Genomic DNA, 24,002 nt, shown 5'->3' with positions numbered 1-24,002 from the left:
GTAAAAATGTTTCATTTCTAGATTCTGAACTATTCAAAAATCAAAACCAAATTATTCTTGTGGCTTTGTTTTTAGTTCATTAGAAGAGAAACTGCCTATGCAAACTGTTATGTTCCTTTATTTGCAGTTGAACTAAGAGAGTTATTCCTTTTAAACCTTTGGATTGAGCGATTTTTCTCATTTCAGATGCAAAGCAGAGGAGCTCAGATGGAGAATTCATACCTCAAACACGTCCACGAAGTAACACTCTTCCAAAAAGCTTTGGTTCCTCTCTTGACCAAGAGGATGAAGAAAATGGAGATGAGATGCGGGTTGTGCAGAAAGAGAAGAAGCCCACCAAGGAAGCTACACTTGAACTCATTTTGAAAAGATTAAAGGAAAAACGACTTGAGAGATGTTTGCCAGAAGATATAAAAGTACGCATAAGGCTATGGATAGGCTGTTTCTAAGAGAATAACAGAGGGAAATAGAGCGCTGTCAGACACTTCAGATTATTACTTTATTGACAAAATGATGCCTCTGTCTAGCAGCCCTTTACCAAGCCCTCGTATTTCAGACTCTGTGGGGAAATGATCAAGATGAACCACATTTTCCTTGCTCAATCTTTGTTAAAATATTTACAAGTATGTGCTGACAATATTGGACAGCTTTAAATGGATGAAGGTGGGATGTGTGGTATTAACTAAGCTAAGTTTGGCTAGGCATCTGTATAGCTGATAATGTAGAAAAACTCTTGAAGTGACTTGTGTTTGATTAGATGTGAATTATTCTTCTGACAGAAAATGACGAAAGACCATTTGGTAGAAGAGAAAACATCTCTCCAGAAAAGCCTCCTGTATTATGAAAGTCAACATGGACGGCCGGTAATACTTGATTTACTTCATCAAACTATATTAATGTTATGTGCAGACAACAGTAACTCTTGTGCAGTAGTAACACCAGAATTTAATGCTGGTATATGGGTGGTTTTTTTTTTCTTCTCCAAAACAGTTATCTATTGATTTCCACGTTGCCATCAGAGGAAGTTATTACATTGACTTCTAAAATAAAAAATAAGTATGTATTAATACGCCCATTTTCCACAGATCAGGAGGTTATAGGAGTTTGCAAAGTGATTGGTGTCGTTTGGTGCCTTATATGTCTGTGAAGCAGAGGAATCTTAAAAATAAAAGACGCTATTGAATTTCCTGGAAAAAGGCCTGAAACGTTATTCTGGATTTCACAAAAACAGAAATTAAAAGACACTTCCCCCTCCCAAGCTGTGGCATGTATCTTAAATAATTGGAGATACGGAATTTAGAGTAAGTGACTAGCAATTAGTGCCTAAAGTTCTGGATTTTTATCTTGGACGGTGATCAGCATCACTAGTCCAATCACAGGATCTTTCCAGTTACTATTCTATCAGCCTTCTGAACTTGGCACATTAGCTTTATAATTAGCACTGCTGTATAAATCTGACCAAGCCTTTCAGTCTAAAAGCCAAGGAAGAATAATGGTCTTGGAGATACTGGCACTGGTTCTACAGTCCCCTTACGGAGAAAATGCCAGTAACATTCAGAATAGCCTTTAAGACTCACTATGTTAGGAGTACACAGTGGCCAAGAATTGAGAGTAAATCGGATATCAGATAAAATCTCTCTACAGTTTCATCTCTTTCTTTTTTCCCCTGTCATTTCTGTAGAATCATCATTGCTAGGCACACAGTCTTCTCCCCCAGTTCTAGGTCCCTTTTTTCCCCTCTTTTCCATGGGTCTTCAAAGATAGGGCAGCTTCAGTAGAAGCAAACCTTCTAACTTTTAGCAAGTCTTTAAAACTTCTTACTGAAGAATATAGGGAGTTAAAGTGAGAAAAGAGAGGAGGAAAAGCACCCACTTATTCCCCTTTATCTGCATAAACCCCATTTCATACACACAACTTAAACTAGTTGTATGTTCCTAATTGGAATGTACGTGGCCTGGCATGAGAAGCATACCGCTTTGTGTTTGCTTGTATACTACTGAGTGATTGGTATAATTAATTCTGTGGTTTCTCTGCCTTTAGGTTACTAGAGAAGAAAGACATATTGTGAAGCCACTTTATGACAGATACAGACTTGTAAAACAAATGTTAACTAGAGCAAGCATTACTCCTATTCTTGTGAGTAAACCAAATGCTATTTCTATTTTTTTTCCACTTTTGAACTGCTAGGCTGCCTTTAGAAGAGCTAGTAAAACTGTTCCATAAAATACATCTTCCTTGTGGAAGATGTAAGATGATGTCGTCGTCGTACTTGAGGCATTTGATTTACTGCTGAGAGCAGAGCAGTTCAAAGCTGGCTGCGACCTTGATGGCTCTTAGAAAGTAAATGGTTCCCAGTGGAAGTAAATAAGCGGTTCTAGCTTGCCGTGGCTGAAACGTTCCCAAGTCACTGTGCTGGGTATGCATCCACAGTACATACTGTACTCTTAGTCCTCCCAAGAATAGTAACGCCAGTTGCAGTGAAGCTTGCCTCTCTTCTGTGCTGCAGGTTACTGTCACCAGAGGCATGAGTGATAGGATGGCCGTAAAAACCATTTCATTCCTTCATGCTTCCCCAGTGTGAGACATGTTATCAATGTCTGCAGCATCTGTACATCATCTGCGCTTTTTCATTGTGTTTTCACTTCATTTCCTTCTAACCTGCAGTGCTTTTTATTCTTTTCTTTCCTCTCTCTGTGGTCTTGTAAGAGATGAGGAAGAAAAGTTTTCATACTGTGGAAGGAGATTGATGTAGCCTTGTTTATAGCACCTGTAAAATAGTTGTGGAATGACAACCAGCTGACTGTCTTTTGTTCTTCATGAGCTATAGTCAAAATCTTGCATGCTGACCCAGGCTTGCAACAAAGCAGTGTTGATATTAGCTATTTGACCCTTTTAGAAGGAAGGGACTGCATAGCGGATGTGAGATGATCTCTTTACATACAGACAGTTCTCTACCGGACTTACGTACCTGGGCAGTGGCTTACTCAGCAGCAACTTAATCGGCTCTCTACGTTGACTCTGACTGTCCTTAGCTATCCCCTTTAAGCTGAAGTACGTTGAGATAAAGGGACCAGTTCAAGATCATTCCTTTCTTGCACATACATTTTTGGGTAGCTGCTTTTATAGAAAAGTGTCATTTATATTGCAGTCATAGTTTAAGGGCAACTTGAAGGCTTTGATGTCAGTATCCCTTTCTGAACTCCATAAACACAGGTTGCTCTTAAGCACCCAAGCATTTTTCCGTGACTGGTGAGCCATAGGTTATTGGTGGTGCCCTTGACTAGTTGAGTTTTATCCCATCTCTCACCTCAGAAATCTGAGTCTTCAGCTGAGGTGTTGGACGGGGCTCTGAGCAATCTGATCTAGTTGAAGATGTCCCTGCTTATTGCAGGGGGGTTGGACTGGATGACCCTTAAGGGTCCCTTCCCACCCAAACTATTCTATGTTTCTGTGGTTGTCAGTAGCCTTATGACTAGATCATAGTTGCTTTTTTTTTTTGGCTGTGAAATAAAGGGATGGGTAATAGCCAACCAAAAGGATTTTAAATTCAGAAGAGATCTTGGTAACGTAATTCTTCATCTGTGCCGTAGGCAACACCCGTAAAATATTTTTCACAGGCCTCTACTTTTGAAACGTGCAAGACAGATAAGTGGAGCGCTCTAATTACCAAGGATTGTTCAGTGGTAGCTTCTAGGTAGGACATATACAGTGCCAGGTATTTCAAGAATTGTTTTTGGTTTATATGACACTTGCTTCCATGAGATCTTTCTTGTGGCATCACGGTATACTAATCACATACTCTGAAGCCTGTATGGAAACGTCCGAAGAAGCAGGAAGCTATTTACTTTTCATGAACTAAAGCTTTTTTTTGACAGGTCACTGTCTGTGTGGTTTTCGTGTTCCACCTTCCTCCTGTTCAAAGAGTCCATCTGTTGAAATTGCTTACGCTGTCCAGGGATAACAGATGAACAGGGCATAATTGCATGTGTGCAACAGACAGCTAACAGCAATTCCTGTACAGCACGGCGGCCCCTATTTAGGCTGAAGTTCAAAGGATCTTGACACTGAGGTGGCAATAGATAACTCTTACATAGCTCTTCCAATTGCGGGGCTTCAGAGTAGTCTAGAAAAAGAAACTGATGGTATTATTGCCAACGTATGTCTGGCAGAAGATAAAAAACGGCTCTGGTCTCGTGTAACTTTATAGTCTCCCTGTGGCTTGGTTTGGGAGGAACAAGAGTAAATTTAGAGATATCATTGCACTCTATGAAATTTCTACAAAACATGGAAAGAGTGAGTGCTTTTTATTTAAAGTCCAAAGAAGAATATTTTTACATAAATTATAAGCTACAACATTTACTTCTATGTCAAGGATACTTTGGGCATCTGAGCTTTTAGGGTTATATGGTTATTTTGTTTGTGCTCTTGAAGTATGTTTACAGTCTTTTATTCTTCTGAAACAAGAAATACCTTTAGGTATTAGGTGACTTCAACAAAATTCTGACCGCACGCAGCATTTAATGTCTAATTGCATATAATGAAACCAATTTAAAATATTGCAGGGGTCACCATCAACCAAGAGGCGGGGGCAGATGTTACAGCCTATTATTGAAGGTGAAACTGCCCATTTTTTTGAAGAAATTAAGGTGTGTACAGTGCATTTTTAAAAAATACTTCCCAGCACTTGTAATAGGGAACTGAAATATTTGATATTTGTTTTGAATTTCTGCTTTGACTTTCAGGAAGAAGAGGAGGAAAGCGATGGTTTGTCTACAGACCTGAACGATATCTTAAAAACTGCTGTCCAAACACAGTCTGTTTTAAGCCCAGTTGAAAACTCTGAGTCTGATGTTGAAGATGGTCAAGAGAAACTGACCCGGGACCTTAGGCTGTCAAGCACCCGCGCTGCTTCTATGTGTGTAAAAATAAGTGACTAATTCTATTGCAGAAGTTGCAATTACTGCACTTACAGTCATGATACCAAATATATGATGTTGAGTGGAAGGGAGTGACGTGTTCAGCACTTCTCAGAAGTGTTTGGCTTGAATGAGCGTTCTTTCCTGTGACATGTCTGACTAAGATCTTTTTGTATTCAGTGAATTGTTTAGTATCTTCTAAACCTTCTTCAGCCTTACTTGAGCTGTGTAGACAGCAGAAAACTTATACCCTTTTATTAACTACTAGTTTTTGTTCTCAATATTTCACCATCAGACAGATAGCATATTCCTTACGAGCAAGACAAATTTATTATTAGTGGAGCTAGCTCAGTTGTTTTTGAGTATGCTTTGAAGAATCTAAATTTAATCGTATGGCCAACAGTATTTTTCTTTCACTTGAAATTTTTAGGCCTGAATTATTGGAGCAACTGTGGAAAGCCAGAGCTGAAAAAAAGAAGCTACGTAAGACATTACGAGAATTTGAAGAGGAGTTTTATCAGCAGAATGGAAGGTTTGTTTAGCACAAAACCAGATGCTGGACAGCAGCCTCATTTTGTAGCCAAGTTTTTTTTTTTTTCAACTTTCTATGTTAATGTTGCCAAATGGAATCTGATCTGTTTTTAGTCTCTACTATGAATAATCTCCTGAAGGAGATAACGTTCTTGCATATTTTTAGTAGCGGAGGAAGCCTGCTCCTGAGTTTTGTTTCCTGTATTACAGTCTGTAAAGCATAATAATGAAAATGGAAGAAGTGATTTTTTTTCATTTAAAAAAAAAAAACATTTTAAAATACTTACTAAAAAAATACTTTTTTAGTATATTAAAAAAAGCCCTCAGGTTATCCCTCTATTTTTAACATAGGGCAGGGAAGTTTCCCTATTTGCCCTTTGTTCCAGTAGGTCAGTCCTGACAGTGGATATCTGCTTTACCAGTAAAGGGCTTGATCATTTTTATTCTTCTCTGTATTGTTTAGTTCTTTTAGGCTTCTTATTTGAATATATATTGTTATGGATTTGATTGAACTGCTGCCCTTTATGTGTAATAGGAGGTTTTTTGAGGTGTATCACCTCATGAACAAAACTAACACCACTCTTAAGAGGTCAGTCACTTTCTTGACTGGCAGACGTTCTCACTTAACTATACTTTCTACTGTATTTCTCCTTAACTAGAAACTCCTGGACCATTGGTCACACAAATTCCACTAACATGGCTTCATCATGCACTTAATGAATTTGGGACTCAACTCCGTTTGACTTTAATGGCAAATAATGAGGTTGTTAATGAAGGGTTGATTTAAAAATAAGTCAGATTAATAGATTAATTTATTACGGTCCAGTCTTAAATAAGAATAATTCTCTGCTGTCAATTTGTGGGTCAGTCTACATACAATGAAAATGTAGATCGACTTAAATTTATTTGTATTTTTCTGTAATGTATACACAGGATCTGAAATGAAAGTCTTCATATCCTGTTGTTAAAATTTCTAGAAGAACTTAAGAGAACGATTTATAAACAATGCTGCAACAGTTGTGCTGAATAAATGCTGCTGGGTTTTCTATTCAGTTTTTTAGGTGATGGCAATTTTAACTACAAGGAACTAAAATATAACAATGTGTCTATTATTGGTGAACCAGCCGCCAAAAATGTTTTTATCTGCCCTAAGATAACTGCACATTGCTGCTTTTATGTTTGACTTGCGGAGCATTTTCTTGAAACTTAGGTGTGCTTCTTTTTACAGGAACGTACAGAAAGAAGATCGGGTTCCAATGCTTGATGAGTACAGGGAGTACAAGAAAATTAAAGCCAAACTTAGGCTGTTAGAAGTCCTTATCAGCAAACAAGATTCTTCAAAATCAATTTAAATTGTGTTCCTCCAAACCATTGAATAACATGTTTCCGTATACAACCAATGTACTTATTGGGTGCTGGTGTTCATTTGTCATGCACTGTTGAGAGAATCCAGTTTGTGCACTTTATTGTGGTGCCACTATAACATGTTTGAAGGGTAAGTAGGTCCTGTCTGGAGAGCACGTAAGATTTCTAAGTTTGAGACTGCTCTATCCAACTTTAGCAAACACAGTTTCCATCAAAGTTTTGTATTGCAGATGCATCCATCTTGTTCCAAAACAACCATAGCTTTTTTTCTTTAGCATTCAAGAACTTTGAGACTTTTGTTATTACCAACTTTTTGCATTATTGAAGAAATTATTAATACCATAATGCTACACTGAACTACTCCTTTTGCCTATTTTTTATTATGGGGGAAAAAAGTCAGCAAATTAGACGTACAGCTCTTTTTCCTGGAACATATAAAAAACAGACTGAAATTCCTTTCAAAGGACTGCTGTGGAACAACTTTAATTTTTGGTATTCTAAATTGCACCTATAACACAGTAATAACTAACACCTATGGATTTTGCTCATTAGTGGTCATGTTTCCTCCTTGATAAAGATGACAGTGGACAAACCAGAAAGTGACCTTGCTTAGTGTCTTTTTAAAACTTGGAAAACTGAAAAGTTATATCACATGCTGCCTACAGGACTTACGTTACTGTTGTTCATTTTATCATTTTATCGGTTATTGTTTATCAACTAGTGGTGACATAGTGTTTTGTCTGAATTGGATACTGCATCTCCACTTTCGGAAGATTTGAGGAACATAATGAACATTTCAGTGTATGGGAAATCTGATGGTGCTCAGACTTGTGTAGCTCCAGCAGAAAAGAGCTGGCTTAGGACAGTTAAAATTCCACTGTACCTGAAATAAGTATGGTATCAAGGGCTAAAATCAGTGTAGTTAATGCGCACCACAGGGTGAACTGTCGGTTTTGAGTGAAAAAAAATTACTGCTGTTTATCACAATTTTGTTTTACAGTTGGAGAGTAAAAATAAGTTATCTAACCCTTATGATGTAAGCAAAACAGTTTATGGGCCTTGCATGATTTAGCTTCAGAGTTGAAACTAAATAATGTTTTGAGTATCACATCTGCTGTGCTGAATGATGATTTAGCTACTAGCTTTATGCTCTGCAACAGCCATCAGCAGCTGTTTTTGATCTGGCAAAATCTAAGTGTTAATTTTAACTGGTGCTTTCTCAATTTATTTTTTTCTTCAATGTATCAGTTTGATTGTGGCCATGTTTTGCATGCACCTACTCTCACTGCATGTTTCTATGACTGGCTAATGTCAACATAGCTATTACTCACACTGCTTTATGAAAGACCAAAAATGAACTTTCACACAACGTAAGAAATGGCTAGCATGTAACCTCATAGACTTACTGTTTTGTCATGAAGCATATGAAATAGGTTGAAAGTAGGATTTTTAGTGCTCAGATTTCATCTGTGTACTGTAGAATACTTCTTGTTTTGTTTTACTCTGCTTGTAGGCATGTAATTTTGGAGTTCAGAGAAAAAAAAAAGCACTAAAACTATTGAGCACTGGTGGTATGCCTTTTTTTTTTTTAAAACTGCAAAATGATCTGGGACCTTAAAGAATTATGAGGTTAAACTAGTCTTGAGACCATTTATCAATTTTATTCAGTTCCATTGTGCAATGTACACTTCAGTTACTTTTCTATCAGTCTGCAGACACGGGTGTATCCAAACATTGAAACTAATGTGTACTGTATAGTGTTGTACATGAATGTTTGTGTTTTATATACCACATGCAAAATGTCAATATGCACTATTTAAATGTTTTAAATAATATATTCCTCCTTTATAATGCTTAAATCTATATGATTCCAATATTTTTATAAGTGAGTGAGTGATCAGACTGGTTCCAATTCAGAATTAACAGCTGCTTTGTGTTTGTTATGCAGTGTTTGGCTGTTTATTCAGTATAGTAGATAAGCATGGCAACAGTTATGCTGAGTGTGTTTTGTGCCATCCTTGTTGAGCAATAAATAAATGGTAGAACTAGGCATTTTGTGATATAATAGTTTTACTTTGGTAAAAGCAAAACCTATATATCTATATGGGTATATAGATATGGAGTATATATAACTAAACCAGATATAATTGCATTGCTATGTCTGGTGCTCATTGTATAGACTTTTATAATAAAAGTACCTTAACCTTTATTGTCATATATCTTTGTTTCTCATCATGCTTTTTCCTCCACTGCCATCTCTTAAAAACGAGTGCCGAGTCCTTCGCTATTCCTATATGTATTTGCAGCCTCAGGGTGCTGCTGAGGCAGGTCCGAATTCCGCAGCCTGCCAGCAGAGCCACCGGCACTGGCGGTGGCTCAGGTGCCGAGACAGCCCTTGATGAAGCTACAGCAGTTTAAGCCTTATTTTACCCGTTTAGGCTGTGCCTCTCAGCAGAGACAGCAGGAAGGTGACTACATCAGCTCCTGAACTGACAGCTTGGCTTATGGTGCGATGTGGGCTTCGGTTCCTGCTAGGGCGCCGGCCTGCTGTGTGATGACGCAGGAGCAAACTGTGAGTCTCGCTCGTTCCTCAACAGTAGCAACTTTGGGAGTAGGTGGGGCAGAGAGCTGATTCAGCCATTACTGGGCTAATTAATTCACTGCCAATGAATACACCTTCAGCTGATGAGCAGTATTTGATTGTGTCTCTATATCCATAATGATCTCTTAGCTTTAAAATCAGTATCACAGCAGTTGCTGCCGTGTTTGTGGCCAGAAAACACTGTTAGTGCCCACACTTCTGTAAACGCAGGAGGATGCTTTTCCTCTGGACCAAATAGATTTTTTTTCATAGAATATTGATGTAAGTTCATGTGAAAAGTGATTGAGGTCTTTCAAACTGACTCGTGTTGTATTTTGTGTAAATCCACCTTTCTTCAGCCCAAGGCCTGGCAGGGGACAGAAGAACTCCTGAAGGTGAAGACTCCGCTTGTGGATGTGTGGCAGTGCAGGTAAATGGGAAGAAGAAAAACAACTAGGAAGTTGAGGGAGCGAGTGAGGGGGAGGAGACAGAAGGCAGGCGTTAGGGTGGGACAGAATAACCTTCCCTCTGATCACGTCTTTCCTCTGACGATAGGGGAAAAAGAAAGCACAAATTCTTAGGACACTGGTTTGAAGAATGAACAGGGTTGCTACAGATGTGTTTTACAATCCTCTGTTTTTCGTTAGCATTATTTATTCAATGAAGCTTGCTATGATCAAGACGCTAATGAGAAGACAAAAATTCCCTCAAACAGTGGTTTGGTGGGAACTGTTTAAAATCCATGTGCTACAAAGCAATGAACTTACTAAGAAGATTTTAATGAAGGAAAATAACTCTGTTTCAAAAACCATTAGCCAAAATGGAGGAGAAACAAGTATTTTTGAGGGTGCAAAAAGCTCAGTGATACTGGGACAGATCTTCCTTGCTGAAGAACCAGTTCTGAGACAATGCAAATCTAGAGTATTCCAAGCTTAACCTCTTTAGAGAGGTTCGCTTGAGCCTTTATGTGACTGCAGGGCAAGGAGCTTGCTGGCAAAAGTGAGGCAGGCTATAAAGAGGGTTTCCTGTGCCCCAGAGTAGTAGAGCAAGGATGAGGAGTGCTTGAAAGCTCTTCCGTGAAGTTCTGGGCAAGTAACTGTGGCTAAAGGTTTCGAGACTACTTTGTACGAGAGGGGTTGCCAGGAGGAGGAGAGGTCACAGATGCCAAAGGTGCAAGACACTTGCTCTCCTGCGTGTCAGGCTGTTGAGAAATCAAGATAAACAGATCATCGGTGACCTATGGTTTCTGGGACAAGTGTCCTGGGATACTGCATAGCAACAAGAACCCTTTGGAAGTGAAGGGAAGAGGTGGTTTTATTTTAAACTGGTCCCTTTTAGAAGAGAGAGGATGTCTCAGCTTGGCCAGGAGACTGAAGTACAGAGTCAGTGAACCCTGACAGGCAAACCAGTGCATGGCTACATTGTGCTACTGGGCTGAAGCGATCTCTTCCTGGGTCCCTTCAAATGCCCGTCTGCTCCCCTCTCCACGAGACCGCTCCTCCACAGTGTGATTAGGCCCAGAGAGACCAGAGGCCATGTAGTAGCTTGACAGTGCTCTGCAGGACATAAGGCTTTATAATGTTATAAATCCTTGTAGGATTTAGGAGTTTCAGGACGCTTTGGAGGCTGGGGGTTGCGTGTCATGCACGAGCCGAGATGTACAGCAGCAGAACTTCCCTAGGGCAGGGACTGCGTGGTGCAGGTGGGGTGTTGCAGCCTGGTGACGGCGCCGTGTTTTCTCATGGCATGTTCAGATGGCATTTGGACATGTTTTATTTCTTCCTGTGGCTGAGTCCCAGCAATGAACAAATATTAATGACTACATAGGAGTAGATAGTTTCTGGCCTGAACATAACAAATTGTCTCTAAGGCAACGGGTATAAAGGGATTTAGGAATTAAAAAGGATGTCCTGAAAGTTCAGGCTGGTGCATGGGTGAAGCAAATCGCCCTCTAGTGGTTCCAGCTGTTAAGGCGTGATCAAAATAAATGATTGATTGTTTTGTTTATTTCCTGAAAGAGTAATTTTTTTTTTTCTCTGAAGGCAACAGGAACCTGTTTTGGAAGCAACAGGTGCCTGGAACAAGAATTGTTGAGAAATAAGCATTAACCTTGGCAGCAGATGCACTAGGAAAAGAAAACCGTCCAGGGAAGTGAGGGCTAATGACCCGTGTGCTGGACTGTGCTTGGCGATTGAGGGTTGCACTGGGCTTACACAGGGCCAGGGATCGAGAGGAGGGTACGGAGCAGGCCCAGGACGCTGCCATTGCTCATGATCTGCTCTCTTGGTTACACATCTGTGTCTCGCGGCAGCCCCAAAACAAGGCAGAGGAATAAATGTCGTCCAGGCATTTGTAGAGGTGCCTACCCAGAATTCTAGCAAGGTTGGTCGGTTCTTCTCAGAGTTAAAGAAGCACCCGAAACTCTCAGAGAAAAGGCCCAGAAGCAACAACGGTATATACCTTTATTAACATTGCTGCTTCTCTTATCCAGAAATAGAAAAAAAATAAAGGAGGGGCAGGGGGAGATGGCGACTTTGGATTTATTTAAACTGTGTGATGAGTCAGGCCACCTCTGTTACCAGATGAGCTCATGCATTTTACTGTGCCGTCTTGCCTGAAGTATCCTTCAGTTGTTGCATGCTTTTCATAATTCTCCTGAGTTTTGCATTAGTGTTATTTAATTCCTTCGCCAACTCAGCTGTATACCTGAAGAGCCTAGAACACACAAATACAGCCACATATCCTTGAGATGGCGCTGCCCTTAAACTTGCATTTGCAACCTTCCTCTTTGCTCACTTGTGTCAGCTGCCAAGGGTCTAAGTCCTGAAATACCCCTTCGCAAGCACAGGGTCTCTGTCCCCCTCCCTGGGCAGCCACAAGGAGGTGTTCTGGAAGAGTGACAATATTTTAAATTCTTGTCCCACCTCATTCTTGACTAATGTCCTTACAAGCTGCTCTACTAAATTCTTTTGTTTCCTTCTTCCCTCCCTGAGGGCAGCTGTTGTCAGCCAGTATAAGAGCACTTAAAATATCTTAAAATCACTGACTTTGTGTTGATCTTCTGTCTCTCAGGTTGTCACTCGGTGAGGGTTTCAGCTAGGGCTGCAGCTGCCTGGGGATGGGAATAAGACTGCAAAAACAGATACGCACACACACTTACTGCTGAAATTCTGCAGTGGAGACGTAGCTCTGAGCTGTGACTGAGTCCGTATCCTCAGTAGATGGATACTTCTGACAAAGTTTTTCTTTCCCTTTTTGTAGCTTTGATAACTTCAGATGGCTCTATTCAACACCGGAGGGATTTAAAAAAAAAAAGGAAATAAATAAATCGCAGACAAAGCCAGCATGGCTCACTGGGACATCTGTAACACAGTCACTCATGCAGGGAGGGGGCGTGTGTGCGGGAAAAGATATATGCAGCTTTGGGGAGAAAAATGTTCTCCTCCATCTGAAAGTAGATTTTTCCTTCTAGGAAGAAGACAGGATGTAGGAATACACATTTCTTCTCAGCGTTGCCTCTCAGTTTCTTCTCTCAGAGAGATTGCAAGCATTGTGTGCAGTAGTGTTTACAGCTAGCCAAGGGGCTTTTACCTCTCTTGTTGTAGAAGGGATTTTTTAAAAAATATGTTTTAGAAGTACTTGCGCAGGCTTACCCCAGATATGGAACTACCAAAGACTGCTGGAAACCTTTTTGTAAAGCAAAAAGAAACTACAGTAGTCTGTCTTCTTGCTGTAGGTGCAGCCTATGACCCAATAGATTGCTGTGAAACTTGTTTTGTTTTCTATACATCTGTTCCTGTTTAACATTTGGGCAAATGCCCAGCTCACAACTTTATACCATTGCTAAGACACACTGATCTCACCCTACTGCCAGCTCTGTTATTGTAGTGTATGACCTTGCCTGAACAAGCTTTCAGTTGAAGTTTTGAGCATAATTAGTGATTTTTATTTATAGGTCTAACTTTTTTGCTATTCCTATGATGTTAAAAATAGTATCCTGTGGAGAAATAGCTTTTGTAAGTAACAGTGGGGACAACTGTGACTCCTTCTGTATTATTCAACTTCTGAAATATAATCAGCAGTTTCTAAGAATACAGGAAAGAATAGAGCCTACCTTTTCATCAGCACTGTCTCCATTGGAAAGCTTAGAAATATCCTTTCTTTTAGTGGCTGAAAATTCCTTGCTTGTCATTCACACAAATGAGAAGAGACAGAAGTCCTGTGAGAATAGGTCTGTGCTCAGTACAGGGGGTAACAGCAAATGCTGAGATCCTACCTTTCCAAGCTCTCATCTGCTGGATTTGTATCCACCTCTGGTTTCTTCAACTTGAGCTTGACGAGGGCCTTTTTGCAACTCTGAACATAAGACAGGGAAAGTCTGGCGTGTTAAATGGCTTGTGTTTAACCAGAGACACTTTTGCACAAGGACTTGAATGCAAGGAACAAACCGTCAGCATAATGCCTTGGCAATTAAACAGAAACCCCACCAGTCTATCGCTTTCTTGTTCCCTTAGCTCAGCTCAGAGAACTTACCCTGCTATATCTCAAATTTGTCATTAAATCCCTGAAGGTAACAGCCAACCAAATCCAGCAAGAGTTTCTGTTTTCAGGCATATTCAGTTTACTCTTACTATAGTCCCGGATAAGTAGGAGAATGAGCTTGGGTGGGGGAATCCAAGCTGTGCTGTTGCTGACCAGACTAATTGTATCCTGGCCAGGGACTCCCCCTTCCTTTTCCTTAATGAAAGCTAGGCTTTGCAGAAGCAATGTAACATGTCTATGCCACTCATAAAATCCTACAGGAAAATTTCAGGTTGATACGGCTGCCAGCCCTCCTCTACAGAGCGGTCAGCGCAGGCCAACTTGAAGAAACAGTCTGAATGAGCAGGTCTCATCCCACACCTCTCTCAATCTTACTTATCTCACTGGTGATGCTGTATTCCCCAGTTAAAGCCAGGTTTTAGGCAGAGGTACCGACTTGTCCCAGCAGCAGAACTGCATGCAATCTCTTTGGCTTCAGTGTATGCATTTGGCAGGAAAGGAGGAGGTCATAATTTCAAGTTGAACTGAAAAGTTAGGGAAAGATTTGTTCCCCTTTTGTACCCATTTCTGGCACGTAAAAATGGGCTGAACTTTGTGGAGTTTTAAAGGTACATATTTCTACTTGTCTTGTCTTCCCATGCAGAGAAGATCTTTAGTTTCTCAGTTTGGAAGAGCAGCAACAGTAAGCTCTGAAGAAAGCTGATGACAGGATATAGCACAAACCAGGCTGGTCTTAAACGCTGCTTTTAAAAGGGTGAAGTAAAGGTAGGCTCCTTGCACCCTAACTCATGTGCTACTCTTACCGTTAGGAGCTCCTATGGGTTTGATGGAAGGATGTCTCTCTATCTGTCAAATGTTTATTTAAAGTGAAAAATCAAATATTGCGTGTTCTGAAATGGTTACGGCCCAGCTGTTTAAGGCTCTTTGCTAGTGATGTAGCTTAGAATTCCTCCTCTTATCTTGAATTAAATGAGATAGTTACAGAAGTGTTCGCTTACCTGTCTAAAGAGGTCTCCGATCTGAAGCTCTTGACTGGGTATCACTTCAAAGTCTGCTTTGACTTCTGAATAGGTGTCATTTATAATAGCCAAAAACATGTTCTGCACAGGAAGGATGCAGTTAGATACTTGTTTCTGGAAATAGCATTTGTATTATGCTGGGGCTGTTGTTCTGGGGGCTGTTCCATGCTAGGGCACGTAACTAATGGAATCGAAGAGCTTTGCTGGGTGCAGACGTGCTCCTAATGCAGTTAAATTATCTGATAATCTAAGGGTCTTGGGGAATATTTTTGGGAGACAAATCACTTATTTCCCATCTGCAGTATCGGCTAAAAGGCCCAGTTCCTTGGAGGTAACGGATTTCCTGTCGTATACTTGTAGCTTTTTCAGGTGGTGTTTCAGTCTGAAGTAATTAATGAAAACATCAATCTAACTGATAAAGCAAACCTGCACCTACACAGTCCCGTCAAAGTCTCTCTTTAACCTTCCTACCTGACAAGGCCGACCTTATGCAGTTTTCAAGAGCACCCAATTAAATTTTCAGAAATTAAAATCTTGAGAAATGGGTGGTGCAGTAGAGTGAAAGGTGCAACGTGGTTGTTTTGTGGTGCAAAAGCCCCGTTTGTGGCTGTTTGGAGGAAGGGAGAGCTGCGAAATGTCTTGCCTGCTGGGAACTCCTTGCAAAAGAGTTTGGTCCGTCCCTCTGCCCAGGTGTACTGAGAGGCAGCCAGGGCAAGCCCAGTGTCACCTTGGGGTGAAAAACACTGTCTCGGAGCACTACACAACAGTTCTTCTCTGCTGCTTATGCAAAAGGATAAGCATTTTTAAGATGATACCTACCAGCAATATGAAGAACACAAAGAACACAAATGTGATGAAGTAAATAGGTCCAAGGATCCTGTTTGCTGCTTCTATGGTTTCAAAATTAAAATCTCCCAGCACAATACGAAACTGTGTAAAGCTGGGAGTAAAAATACAAGAATGAGGTTGACTGGCTTCTCCTAAAGAGAAGTATTGTAAGCATTACTTTAAAAAAAAAAAAAAAAGGCAGTAGATACAATTGAGACTGATTCACCATTACCTTAGTCACTGAAATCAAAAGGCAAGCCAGGATAATACTGGAATGGTAAATTGGGCATTTAACAAGTAATTGAGAATTTGAAAGTACAAAGGAATTTTTAAGTGGCTTGTATGAAAAAATACTTTCATTTTGGATAAATCATCTGGTTTTGGGGTTTTGTTTGTGGTTTTTCTTTTTAAATACTTCCCTTCTGTTCTAGCTTCGTGATCCCTCATCTTCTGTTAGTACAGAAGGTAACAGTACAAGTCCCTGTGTCCCCCATAGGGATTTTATTCCTAGCGAAGACAAATATTTATTTCTCTGTATTGCAGCATCTTAGAACAGTCTCACATCCAAGTGGATCCACAATGAGCTATTTTTCTGGTTTAGAAGTGCCTTAATTTTACATGAAAAGCTGCTTTCAAACAATCTGGTACACTAAAGATATCTCTCTGAAGTTGCAAGAAATGTAGCCATGGGCTAAAACACAATGTACACTGCGGGTGACAGGTTAGGGTTGCTACAAGGCACAAGGACCATCAAAACCAGTGCCAGCTGGCACCTGGAATTGATCTGATGTTGTTGCTACAGTAAGTGGCTGACAAAAATCTGGGGAAGAAAGTAACAGAGCCAGCAGATGGGATCTGGGGACTCTTGGCTGGGCAGCTGGATGTTTTCTTAAAAGAGCTGTAATTCCTGTTTGCAAACACGCTCAGCTTGTGCTCCGAGCCACTTGGGTCTCTCAAGCAGTTCTGCAGTTTTCACGCTGGGGACTGTATCGCATACCCAGTGGCATGTCTGCTGGGAAGTGTCAGATTCCTGCTTTTGGAAGAGGCAAAAGAGAACAGCCTGCTGCCAGGCCTGCCCGATTGCCCAGGGGCCTGGTTACACACGGCAAAGTTGTGTCGAGAGCTGTGGGGACTAATAGCTCCAAGGGTGAACTACTCCTGAGCTTCCCTGACCTGTTTAATGTACATGTGGTCTCTTTTGAGCATACAAAGGCTTTGGTAAACAGATTGTAGGGCCAATAAAATTGGGTTTTCTCTATGAAATAAGCTTAAGTGTTGGAGACCTGTACTCTTAAGTTCTGCTTAGCAGAAACTGGTTTGCACCTGCACCAACTGGGGGTTTTGTATCAAAAAGTTTAGAAAGTAGCATACATGCAGTTTTGGAAAGTGGAAAACTCTTCAACTTGTGACCCGAAGACCAGATAGCCTAACTGGGCATAGGCAAAGAAAATGATGAAGAACATGATGGCAAATCCAGTGATGTCTTTGGCACAGCGAGATAAAGTGGAGGACAGCTGCGTCATTGTTTTGTTAAAGCTTACGTATTTAAATATCTGCAAGAGAACAGAACATATTGTTATTGGGGGATCAAAATATATTGCAACTTCTTAACAGAATTTCTGGAATGTTATCTGTAATCATAATGTACAGGTGAAGTCATACCTAGAAATAAGTTGCATGGCATCTATCTGTAAGGAGAACTAGGATTGGGTGTGTTTCTGGGAAGATGAATATTCTGCAGGGCAAGTATGCTTACATACTAGAGCTAATAGTGTGTAGACAGGTCTTTGCTGGGTACTGGTATGTGCAATGAGCTCTAGCAGATATGGACCCCTGGTCAAGAAGATTGCAAGCCATAGCACCCTCTTGTATCTGAGGATTCCCTGATGGGCTGAGTTGGTAAGGAGCTCTCTTTTACTTTGGGTCTGAAACAAGGCCTGAACAAAAGCCTTGTTCAATGACAGTCATTATAATGTCATTATAAACACAGTTGTGCTACTACATTAACAGTAATCGGTCTGAGGGGAGGATGATGCAGGGGTAACGTGTAGCTGCGGTACAGAATGGCTGTAACGAGTAAGACTGTCCACGGAACTGGTTAACAGCCAGTGCTCCCAAACCAATTCTTCCTGCAGCCTCGGCCTGGGAGGTGGAGGAAGGCCAAAAGCCTGTTTATTTTAAAAGGACATGACCTTTCTGTGATAGCCTATGTTCAGGTACTTGGGGCATGACTGTAAAGCGTGATCTCTTCTGGCAGATGTGAACACCTCCCCTGCCTGTTTCACAGTTGCTTTGTGCTGGGCGTTTTACAAATCCCTTGGGGGAGAGAGGGCCTGTAAGTAGTCTGGGATCAGGCAAAGCTTTGGGAAGCTTCATCCAGCCACTGGGAACACCGAGGCCACCCAAACAAAGTCACTGATGTCTGCTGGGTGCAGACCCCAGGCAGGGCCAGCAGGGTTTAGTAGATTAGGGGCAGTGGCATGCAAACATGCAGGACTGGTTTGGCCCCAGAGCACCTGGTTAGGAACAAAAGTAGCCCCTAATCTTAGAGAAGTTTGCTACTCCGTCCAGAGATCAGCAAATCTATTTGCAAGTAAGAATGAAATTAAAGGTGTCCTGGCACAAACCCACTTCTGAATCAAGTTCAGACACATTTTGCCTTCCTCTGCAGTTAAAAAGTAGCTACTGTTTTCACAGCTTTTGGGTACAAAAGCTATGAATAGCTTCACCTGTTACAGCCATGTCATCTGTATAGGTCAGGCTGTGACCCAGATAATACTGGGTCTAGGAAAAGGCTGAGTTTGAGGAGGCTGTTTGGCCATGGTAATTTCCCAGCTGCTCCAATGGAGACAGCTGCCCACATGCAAAATTTTTATTTAAGATGGTCTTGGAATTTGTGGTGTCCCATGTTTATGAGAAGGAGGTGATTTTAAACTCTTCTGGAATCTTATAAGCAAAATTCTCCCTTTTAGCCCCACCTTTGCAATTCACCCATGCAAAGGTAAAAATGAACATTTATGCTATGCTTAGAAACACCGACTCTCGAGTGCAAAAAAAGGGAGTAAGAACCAATACCTTTATCCAAGCAAAGAAGATGTTGACAGCAATCATGTTATTGTAAAGGACTTGCCAGAATGCAAGGAAATAGAAGTCTGGATATACATGGGCATCAGACAGCAGCTCTTCCATTAGCAGGGACACTTCTACAGTGCGGTAGATGTTGAAGGCAATGGCAAGGATGGATACCTGAAGGAAAGCAGAAGCAAGCGAAACTGAAGTCCAGCTACACCCCCTCTTGTCACTTTGCACAGGAAAGACTGTACTGATTTCAAAAGGCCCTTGGTTAGATTTGAAGAACCCGAGAGTTTTAGATGTTTTGTCATAAACTGTATACAGGAGACTTTATCGGCCAAATAATTTGTAATTGTACTGTGATAATTCTGGGCTTGTGCTGTGTAACATGCTGCATACATTCTAATTTTACTGTGTTAGCTGTGTTATGCACTAGTGCTTGCCTGCTCTGCAAAGATTAAGGCTAAAACAGACAGGGTGGATAATGAGTAGAAAAGACACGGAGCCACAGCAAGTTGACAGCAAGGCTAGAAAAGAGTTCAAGTGTGCTGAACCATGGTGGGCCATGTGGCCTCTTCAGTGTACAGCAGCGGGTGACTGACTCTAACCAGACACAGATTTGGGCTGTTCTGGCTCGTTGGCTGCCTATCCAGGGCTAGCCTAGGCTGGCAAGCACAGAGGTGAAAGTCAAGGGGTAGCTCACCAGCAGCAGCAGCAAATCCAGCCAGTTCCAGGCACTTCTGAAATATTCCTTTTTCAGTTTTACGATTTTTATAGCTTCCTGGATTATGAATGTAATGATAAAGAGGCAAAAGGCAATTTCGCAAGAAGCCAGAAAGTAATCATAATATGTGACGTATCTGAGGAGCTTCACAGAGTAGATATGTGAGGAGGTGAGAGCACCCCCGGTAGCAGGGAACTCTACCACCAACCTGAAAAATATTGGGGACTGGTGTTAGTTACCATCCCTTTAAATCACCTCAGCCCTTAATTTTCTAATACTAATTTTTACGACACTAATAATACCTTACTGGAACTCCTACATCTGTAAGATCATCTTGTAAGGGCTATGCTAAGTCCCCCATGAAAAGAGTGTTACATGGTAGGGAAGGTTGAGGGGAAAAAGAGATGCTCTCGGGATACCCAAGCTATGGTGTTTGGTTAAAAGTCTTTAAAGAAACTGTGCCTCAGAAGAGCAAACGTTCACCCTACCCTGAGTCTTTTCCCTCCGCTAGCTGACAACAGGACTAATAATCCAGTCTTTGACCTTGCAAAAGACTATGAAATCTATTCCAACAGACAGCAGCAACCAGCTGTACAGACCCGACACCAACTATTTAAAAAAAAAAAAAAAAGGAAAGGAAGGCTCTGAGTCTGCTCCCTGCACTAACTGGATTTCTGCATTTTTAATGAATTACTGTCTTGCCAGCTGTTACCGGAGAAACATGGCTACATATGCCTGAGGTGACCAGCCTTTCCTTGTGTCCTTATGGAAGCGTCATGCCTCAGTAAATTGGATTTCACATGTAGTTAAAGGTAAGAACTCACTTGATTATACAGAAGAGGTTTATGTTAGCATTATATGTTGAGAAGTCGATAAATACAACCCTGGTTCCTCTAGTGAGCCAGCTGTTCTGCCTGAGAAACACCAACTTCTCCACGCTCTCCTGCTTAGATTTAGGTAAGGTGAACATATATCCTCCACTGCTGTACAAACCCATAGATCCCCAGTACCATGGGGATAACGAGGAGGCTGAGGTGTATTTCCACCTATCAGAAATGGGAAAACAAAGCAGCTCAGCTTATGGAAACTGGACGGAAGGAAGCTTTAACTTTTATTTTATACAATCCTTGTTAGTTCTTCTGTTCTCCTGCATCCACAACTGACCATTTAAGCCAGACCTTTAAAAAACACTTTTCTTTACATGAAGTATGCACGAGACGTATGGCCTTAAAACATTCCCATTTCTCTTGTTTGCTAAATACTCAGTACATTCACAAAACAGCAATTGCTTATGAATCTGGATTTCACCCAATGTGGGCCAGACAGTTTATTACCTTAAAACCTTTATGGGTAAGTGGAATATCTCCGGTTTACGTAGTTCATTGTTACTGTGGCATGTTCACATGTTCTTTCATTGGGTTAAATCAATGCTAAATGAAGTGTGTGAAGCAGGCTTTTTGGCTTTGTTTCCAGAGCATTTTAGCATGATTCCAATTTATAAACGTGTGATTTAAAGTCAGGCCTCATAATTGAGCATTTCTCTAGAGATGTTAGTGGAGATAGATCCATTAACGTGCTTTTGTTGAACTGGGCTCGCTGTTTCCAGTTCTTCCTGTCTCTCCGCTATAAATTTCCCATGCCAAATTCCCGTCTATAATGTTGGCACAAAAACAAATCCATGGTTTATCTCAATGTAAACAAGAGAAAACCTCAGCTAATTGCATGTACAGTTGTTACTAACTGAAGAATAGTGGCATTAAGGATTTGGTTAGGGTTTCATAAACATTTCTGTGCTGAAGTAGGATGACTTACTCAGATTCATTCCTTAGACCAAAGTCAGACCTGTCTTCAGCTCGGTAACGATATTCACTGTAACAGTCTTCTAAAAAAGTATGGAAATATGGGTAGATGGAGCAAGTGTTGTTGCGTACTTTCAGCTGGCGAATCTGGGCTCCTCCTAACAGCAAATTCTCATAGTAAATATGGCTGTTGTTGTTCTGGAGGGTTAATGTCATGTTGTTATACCATTTGTCCCAGTAGAGTCCATCCAACAGGGGTCCCTCTGCAAACTATTTGTACAAGTGAGGTTAAAGATTCAAAAGAAGATTTAAATACCACTATTACCCCGCTTTTTAGCATACAAATCTACAGGGTTCTCGGGTTACTTATAGCTACAGAGTCTAAGCTAGAATACAAACAATTCCCACCTATATACTGTCCTATAAATATTTACATATATTTTATATACATATGTATTTATGATATATTTACATCTTCTTGCTATGAGACATTTTTATTCCCCATGCAATTCTATCAGAGACACGTAATGGGATTATTCAGGGTAAGACTACAACATTCGTCTGTCTGGGGTTTCATTGAAAAATTCTGCTGAATTCTAAACAAATATGTAACAGACATTATATGTTATTTTAACAAAATCTGTTGGTTATCTTAATCTCTGAAAATCTGTTTTGGGATATATTTCTGATTAGGTTTTTAGTCATCTGAATCTAAATGAAGAAGTATTTCTTTTTGAAAGCGGGGGAAAAAAAATCCCTCTTTTTCTGGGTGTTTCTTGGATGCAGATAAAGAGCATTAAACTTGGGGATAACATTATTCCAAGTACAAAACAACATGCCCCCGTGGTCTGGCACCATCTGAGCATGTCTTACAACCATTTCTAGTACATCAGCACACACGTTGTATAGCAAGGGCTCACTGTTTTATGGACTAGCAGTAATAGACACCACGATAAGAGGGAGTACAATTCTTCCAAATGAATTGTTATAAACCAGGCATTTCCATTTTTAAGGAAGAGTAGGGTGAGAAACTCTGCCTTCTGCTGTCAGCTGGGCAATGCTGGTAATTTTGGGAAGTCCTCCACCTAGCAGTGAAAACAGAGATGTGTTTTGCGACCATCACTGAAATATGATGTGATGTAACAGCAAACCAGGTGAATCATGATGGTACGTTCTCCTGGCTGCCCCAGTGGAAATCATAAGTTTTTTTTTTTTAACAGCCGAAAGTCAAAAGAACTGTACATGCAAAATCTTTCTGGTTTTATTGAAGCTTTTTTCAGACCAAGCCTAATATTGAGAATATGATGCAGCAATTAATTGGCCTATTGTTTTCTTTGACTGACTATTCAGGAGTATCAGTATTATTGGTTGTACCCAGAATTCCTCCAAATGCATTTTAAGAAGTTATTTGCCTTTCCTCACCTGAAAACACATCATCTAGCACACGGCTTTTAGGAGAACCGCAAGACTGTATTGCTCTGAATTAACACTAGGAGCTTCTTCCCTTGTTTGTTCTCCAAGAAAACATCTTTGCAATGAAAGCCTTACCCTCCAGAAATCAGCTCTGCTCCCAATACTCCCGAAACCACTCCTGTTGTCCTCAGAGGAGGAGGGCTCCAGGAAGAGCTGGGCCATGGCTTTGTTCAGGTAGTACATGTCCGTGCTCACCATGCCAAACGTCACTGGAAAGAAGGGGCAAAGAGGGGATGCTCGCAGGCCGAAATTAGAGGATGGCAACAGCTTCTAACCTTGCTTCTCCGCTTAAGTTGTCATGAAGTCATGCTGCTAGAAAAAGGCAGTCACAGCAATTTTGACTGAAATGATACTTTTTGGTGGATGACAGGTGGAGTAAGGAGTAAATACTGAAAGAGGTACAGCTTACACACTAATTATTTGTAAACATTTGAAGTCGCCTCAGTCATTTGATGACTTACATAGACAGAGGTCTGTCAGGAAAACGATGTAGATGACCAGCTCCCGCAGGGTCGTTTTCAGTTCCAGTTCTCTGCTGCAACTGACCCGCGGTTTCACGGCACCTGGTCGGGGAAATGGCGGCGGGGGCAGAGGGGAGTCAGAGGACAGAGCCCTCAGTCCCCAGCGAGGCCCGCAGCCCGCTCCCCTCCCGCGGGTACGGTGGGCCGAGGCCCGGCCCGGGCCGCGCCGTGGGGCTCCGCGCGGCCCCGGGTTAACGGCGGCTGAGGGTGGCCCGGGCGGCGCCGGCCCTGAGGGGAGCGGGGCCGCCTCACGCACCGCTGCCGCTCAGCCTCGGGTCCACCGCGGGCCGCTGCCGCGCTGCCGACGGCTCCATGGCGGCCGGGACGGCTCCCGCCTCTCCCCCGTTTGAATCCCAACGGGCGGCGACGAAGGCTGAGGGAGCCGGAGGAGCCGATCCCCCGCCTCGGGCCGCTTCCCCTCACCGCCTGCGGGAGCGCTCGGGGCTGGGGAGCGGGACGGGAGCGGCCACGGGCTGCCGGAGCGGGTGTGCCGCGGCCCGCCCTTGGCTACCGGCGGGGGGCTGCCCCTCCCGCCCCGGGAGCTCATTATTATCGTTGTTTAATTCTGTCAGTGGTGTTCAGCGGGTCTGTCCCGGCCTGCCCCCTGCAAAGCCCCGCAGGGCCGCAGCAG

At 41.7% G+C, this 24,002-nt stretch overlaps 2 protein-coding genes across 5 annotated transcripts in view; one reads left to right on the top strand and one right to left on the bottom strand.

The window, feature by feature from the left end:
* Positions 1 to 9,029, top strand: part of FAM13B (family with sequence similarity 13 member B) — a 51,789-nt gene extending 42,760 nt beyond the window's left edge. For 3 of the 4 annotated variants that reach the window (XM_076350170.1, XM_076350166.1, XM_076350167.1), the window contains 7 exons: positions 187 to 416; positions 780 to 863; positions 2,041 to 2,136; positions 4,563 to 4,646; positions 4,743 to 4,915; positions 5,347 to 5,448; positions 6,676 to 9,029. In XM_076350170.1, the coding sequence (XP_076206285.1) occupies positions 187 to 416; positions 780 to 863; positions 2,041 to 2,136; positions 4,563 to 4,646; positions 4,743 to 4,915; positions 5,347 to 5,448; positions 6,676 to 6,799 (893 nt within the window). In that variant the 3' untranslated portion in view covers positions 6,800 to 9,029. The remainder of the gene's footprint in view (positions 1 to 186; positions 417 to 779; positions 864 to 2,040; positions 2,137 to 4,562; positions 4,647 to 4,742; positions 4,916 to 5,346; positions 5,449 to 6,675) is intronic. The other variant, XM_076350171.1, reaches the window with a different exon arrangement.
* Positions 9,030 to 11,847: 2,818 nt separating this feature from the next.
* Positions 11,848 to 23,685, bottom strand: PKD2L2 (polycystin 2 like 2, transient receptor potential cation channel). Its single transcript, XM_076349830.1, has 14 exons — positions 23,628 to 23,685; positions 23,312 to 23,413; positions 22,926 to 23,059; positions 21,391 to 21,647; positions 20,403 to 20,624; positions 19,558 to 19,786; positions 18,858 to 19,028; positions 17,154 to 17,335; positions 15,774 to 15,894; positions 14,934 to 15,035; positions 13,670 to 13,749; positions 13,508 to 13,553; positions 12,554 to 12,675; positions 11,848 to 12,108 (listed from the first exon to the last, which is right to left on the bottom strand). Exons 1-14 carry the CDS (start codon positions 23,683 to 23,685, stop codon positions 11,991 to 11,993), a joined length of 1,944 nt encoding a protein of 647 aa, XP_076205945.1. The 3' UTR covers positions 11,848 to 11,990.
* Between the last annotated feature and the right edge of the window lie 317 nt (positions 23,686 to 24,002).

The sequence above is a fragment of the Aptenodytes patagonicus genome, chromosome 12 (assembly GCF_965638725.1).
Source record: "Aptenodytes patagonicus chromosome 12, bAptPat1.pri.cur, whole genome shotgun sequence".
Lineage (NCBI taxonomy): Eukaryota > Metazoa > Chordata > Aves > Sphenisciformes > Spheniscidae > Aptenodytes > Aptenodytes patagonicus.
Note: the sequence above shows the minus strand (reverse complement) of the source record. Positions and strands in the feature narration are given on the sequence as shown.

Coding starts and splice junctions, on each gene's coding strand:
- PKD2L2 (XM_076349830.1), bottom strand. CDS start 23,685: ATGGAGCCGTCGGCAGCGCGGCAGCGGCCCGCGGTGGACCCGAGGCTG. Junction 23,414..23,627: donor CCCGAGGCTGAGCGGCAGCG/GTGCGTGAGGCG, acceptor TTCCCCGACCAG/GTGCCGTGAAACCGCGGGTC. Junction 13,554..13,669: donor GCAGATGAGAGCTTGGAAAG/GTAGGATCTCAG, acceptor AGCCACTAAAAG/AAAGGATATTTCTAAGCTTT.